This window comes from Trypanosoma conorhini (genome assembly GCF_003719485.1).
Source record: "Trypanosoma conorhini strain 025E chromosome Unknown Tco_14.4_contig_00076, whole genome shotgun sequence".
NCBI lineage: Eukaryota > Euglenozoa > Kinetoplastea > Trypanosomatida > Trypanosomatidae > Trypanosoma > Trypanosoma conorhini.
In genome coordinates, this window is record NW_021704157.1 from 13,812 (window position 1) to 17,939 (window position 4,128).

Genomic DNA, 4,128 nt, shown 5'->3' on the forward strand with positions numbered 1-4,128 from the left:
TCTGTGTGTGTGTGTGTGTGTGTGTGTCTATGACAACAAAGCCCCACTATGCCCGCTTCTGTTGCCTTTCAACAATGCGCGCACCGGAGGCACCCTATGGCTGTGGATGCAGCCACTTCGCACTCGCTTGGGGCAGGGGAGGCTTGTTGGGTAGTAGTGGTGGCTCATTTCCGTGTATATATGTGTAAGCAAGAATAGTTTGGACATAACGTGCAAAATAATAATAACAAATAACGAAAGCAAAAAAAAAATAATAATAATAATCTGTAAATGTCAGTGGGGGATCCCCCGTGCACACACTACTTCCGATTGTTCGAAGTATTAGAGGTCTTTCAGACCTCTGCATCCTCGAGCATCAACAAGAACAGCCCCCGCAACTCCTCTCCACACGCCCTCGCTTGTGTAAGGTGCAGTGAGAGGCTGTTCAGTTGTCGCACCACACGTCGCCATCGATTTTTGCGGGAGTTGCCCTCTGCCGCAGTAAAAGATGTACCATACTGCTTATTTTCCTGCTCCTGCACGTGACGTGGTGGGGGTAAGTCAGGTGCAAACGGGAGCGGCGTATGGGCCCCTGAAGGGGTGGGCAACAACTTTCCATCAATTGTTTGCTCCAATAAGCTGGCTCTCCGGCCCAGCAAGTTGGTGGCTGCTGTTGCTGCCGAGGTAGCACGCATGGAAGAAGCACACCCAGGCCCAAGGTCCTTATTCCTTTCGCCGCCTGGTTCACGATATTGGTGGGAAGCCGCCTCGGCCAAGTGGTAGTCACTCATGGGAGTCACGCAAGCCGATGGAAGGCAACAGTTGGCTGCCGCTGCCGCTGCTGATGTATCTGATGTATGCCCAGCTTTGGGCCGCTCACTTACTGATGTTTGTTGAGGCTTCTCAATTGTTGGCGAAGCAGGCGTCTGGATGCATAGCGCGTGTTGTGATGCGCCAGAAGGCTTCACGTTCAGTGGGGCTGCCTCAGGTGGAGAAGCGACTATCTCCCCAAAAGCAGCAGCTGCAGCTTCAGCGGCTTCAGAAGCAAGTGGCGACGCCCTTTCGCAGTCACTAGCCATCGGATGCGGTGGTTGTGCGACATTTGCTGTTTTTGTCTCCTCTGTTGAGATTATGTTCTTGCCCTTTCCAAGTCCTTTCGTTGTGGCTTTGCATTGCCGCCTCCCCGCTGCTCCTCTCCTTGGCGGCGGTCTTGGCGTTTTTGTATCGCCAGCACCGCGACGTCTTCGCTTGTGTGGAAGCATCTCCTCAAGGTCCAGGAGGACCTTTTTTACCTCGGGCAAGAGAGGCAGGTGAGCCGCATTCTCCGGTGCAGTCGTAAAATCTGCAAAGTTGTACGCAGCCCCACCAGTGAGGTTGGCGCCGGCTGCGTTGCGCATTCCCGCAGCGGCGGTGCTGTGAGAGACAGAGACCGTGTCATGTCCCGCAGGAGGCGCCGCAGCTGCTGCCGATGGTGGGGTAACACTATTTAGCGTTGCTGGTAAATGGTCGTGGGGAGCGCCGGCCGCTGACAACTCTACTGATGCTGCTCGGACCGCTGCTCCTGTTGCCGCAACTGCCTCATCCACTGTGGCGGCTCCTGCAAGCAGCGACGGCGTCGGTGAATTCTCCTTCCGGGCTCGCTTTGGCGTTGCTCCCACTTCTTCCCTCATACCAGCTCCCACGTGAGGCGGGCGTCGACACGGCGCCGCACAGCGCCGCGATTTCCCCTTCCCCGGCACCTGCCTGGCCCCCTGCAGGTCTGTCGGTGATAAGGAGGGGGGCGGTGGCGTACTTGCAACCGCCGCCTCGCTGCTACCGCCAGAAGCAGCAACGCCGCGTTCTCTGTTCTGTGTCGCGAGGTGTGCCAGAAGGCCGCTGTTCTGTGAGGTAAAGCCACGCGCTAAGTGCACTGCCGAAGTGTCCATCTCCGCGTCCAGGGCCTCCAAGCAACGTGAGAGACGCTCCTCCTCCTCCTCCCCCACACGCTGCGCATTGCTTGCGTTCATGGAAGCCACCGGCGTCGTCTTCAGCGTGGAAGGGGCAAAATTCTCACGCGTATCCCCTCCTTTTGTCTGGCGGTTACTCCCCGCAGCCGCCACGGAGGTCGCCGCGCCTGGCGAGAGGCTGCGCACTGTGACTGTGGCAGCCCTTTGAGATCGACACGCCGCCGAGACATTTTCGCTGGAGGCGTCCTCGCCGCCGCCCCTGTCATCGTCACCGTTGCTGCTCTCACGAAGGCGGACGTCGTCTCCCCCGCCATCGGCCGCAGACGTTTTTTCGGTTGTCGCCACTGAGGCTGCCTCGGGGCTCGGTGGGTAATACGTTAGCGGCAGCGGCTCCGTCGTGCTCACACGCGACGCCGAACGCGCCCGTCGGCTTGCTGCCACCAACGGCGCGACGGACCGCAGAAAATGCGTCATGTCCGCCTCGCGCAGCTGTTCAATGAGTGTGCATGGTTTGTCCATTTCCGCATGCGTGAGACTCTCTCCGCCGTCCAGCTCGGAGAGGAAACCGTTGGCCTCCGCCCAGCGCCACACAATCGAGCGGGGGAGTTCGATTCGCATCAGCTGCTGCTGCCGCACGACGCGAAAATGTAGTAGAACGTCATATTCAATCCAAAGCGGGGACGTAGTTTCCCCCGCCGCATCCTGCGCTACAAGCTCGGCATGATTTTCGTAGAAGCACAACTCACCGCCGGCAAACTGTGCCGCCGAGACGATGCAGCGGAGCAACTTGTAGCGGGCAATGGACTGCGACACACAAGCCATAATAATCCTCTACGCAAAAAAAAACCCCACGCCTTATCTTTTTGTGATCTTTCCCGTTGCCGTCGGAGTTTGGCCCCCGTGCCTATGCAGCAGGCAGCAACAAAACAGAGAAGGCGTCTGGCCTCCCTCCCGCTTCGTCTTTTTCGTTGCAAAATATGTGCGTAAACAATGATGGTGGGAATAAGAGTGCAAGAAGAGTGGGGACTTTATCCAGCGCGCCCCAGAAGAAAATACGCCATCACACACTCACTCACACGGACTGTGCGCCCTGCAGTGCAGCAGACCTTACGTAGCGCAGGGGCAAAGATTACACTCAATATATATGTATATACTTGAGTTGGTGGCTCATGGGCAGAGCTTGTCAGTCAATAGTGGGGGGAAAAAAGGGGGAAGAAAGGAAGAGCAAGGCAGCAAACACGAAAGTTAGAAATCACTTCGCTGCATCCCTGTACATCATTGGGCATCACAGCCCCCGAAGATGCCTTTGTTCTCGTTGCTGTTGCAGCAGCGGCACGCGGCGACGGCACTCCCGCATTTTCGCCACTCTGTCACTTCGGCGGCAACCGGCGGCAACAACGGCGAAGGACGACGCGAGTAACAGCGCAGCGACGGCCCACTAGGAAAACGGCACACAAACCGCATCGACGGGGAGCCCCCACGCCCAGCCATGCAGGATATAACAGCGCCTGCCTTCAGCCCCGCGTGAGGTGCCACGGCAGCGTCACCCACGCCTCTCCCTCGCTGAAGCGCGCCAGCGGCTGTCAGCGACGCACAAACAAAATTTAAAGGCGAGGAAGAACTGCCCGGCCCCCTCTCGCTGCCGCCTTTCATGCTGGTTGGGCCATTAGCCGTGGGAGTGCGAGAGACACCCGTAGACGGAGAAAAAGAAAAAGCAGGGCCAGTACGAAGTTAAAGCCAATGCAAAAGCAAATATTAGGAAACACCTCAGCAGCCAAAAAAAAAAACGAAAAAGAAGCGAATGGAGTCTCTGTCCAAAATTGATGGTATTCGTCACCCCGACACATCCCCACTACAAGACACACGCGCGTGGAGAAAAACAAATACAATTTTATGTACATTTGAACAGGGCGTCGCACTCCCGCCTTCCGATACATGTGCGGCACTCACTGCTACCCCAATATGAAGTACAGTAAACCCCCTCAATGACCGCATACGCTCAATCCCTTTCACAGACTCAACGTTTTTTATACAGATCTTTCCTCCAGCTGTCCATCCTGCTCGTGGACATCATGCTGCTCCTCGGCTTGTGCGTCATGCTGCTCCTCAGCGTAAGCACCCTCTTGCTGCTGATGCTCGTTCTCTTTGAGGTCATCCTGTCGTTTCACGTCAGTTTCAGATTGTTCTTGAACAAGGGACGCAA

At 56.7% G+C, this 4,128-nt stretch overlaps 2 protein-coding genes across 2 annotated transcripts, besides 2 other annotated features; both read right to left on the bottom strand.

Moving 5' to 3' along the window:
• Positions 1-2: 2 nt before the first annotated feature.
• Positions 3-27: a microsatellite.
• Positions 28-213: 186 nt separating this feature from the next.
• Positions 214-264: a microsatellite.
• A 68-nt stretch (positions 265-332) lies between these two features.
• Tco025E_02060 (uncharacterized protein) lies at positions 333-2,747 on the bottom strand (the record flags this gene model as incomplete). Its single annotated transcript, XM_029368995.1, has 1 exon — positions 333-2,747. The coding sequence occupies one exon, from the start codon at positions 2,745-2,747 to the stop codon at positions 333-335; it is 2,415 nt and encodes an 804-aa protein (XP_029231011.1).
• Positions 2,748-3,200: 453 nt separating this feature from the next.
• Tco025E_02061 (uncharacterized protein) lies at positions 3,201-3,578 on the bottom strand (the record flags this gene model as incomplete). The annotated part of the gene is made up of 1 exon (XM_029368996.1): positions 3,201-3,578. The coding sequence occupies one exon, from the start codon at positions 3,576-3,578 to the stop codon at positions 3,201-3,203; it is 378 nt and encodes a 125-aa protein (XP_029231012.1).
• Positions 3,579-4,128: the final 550 nt, after the last annotated feature.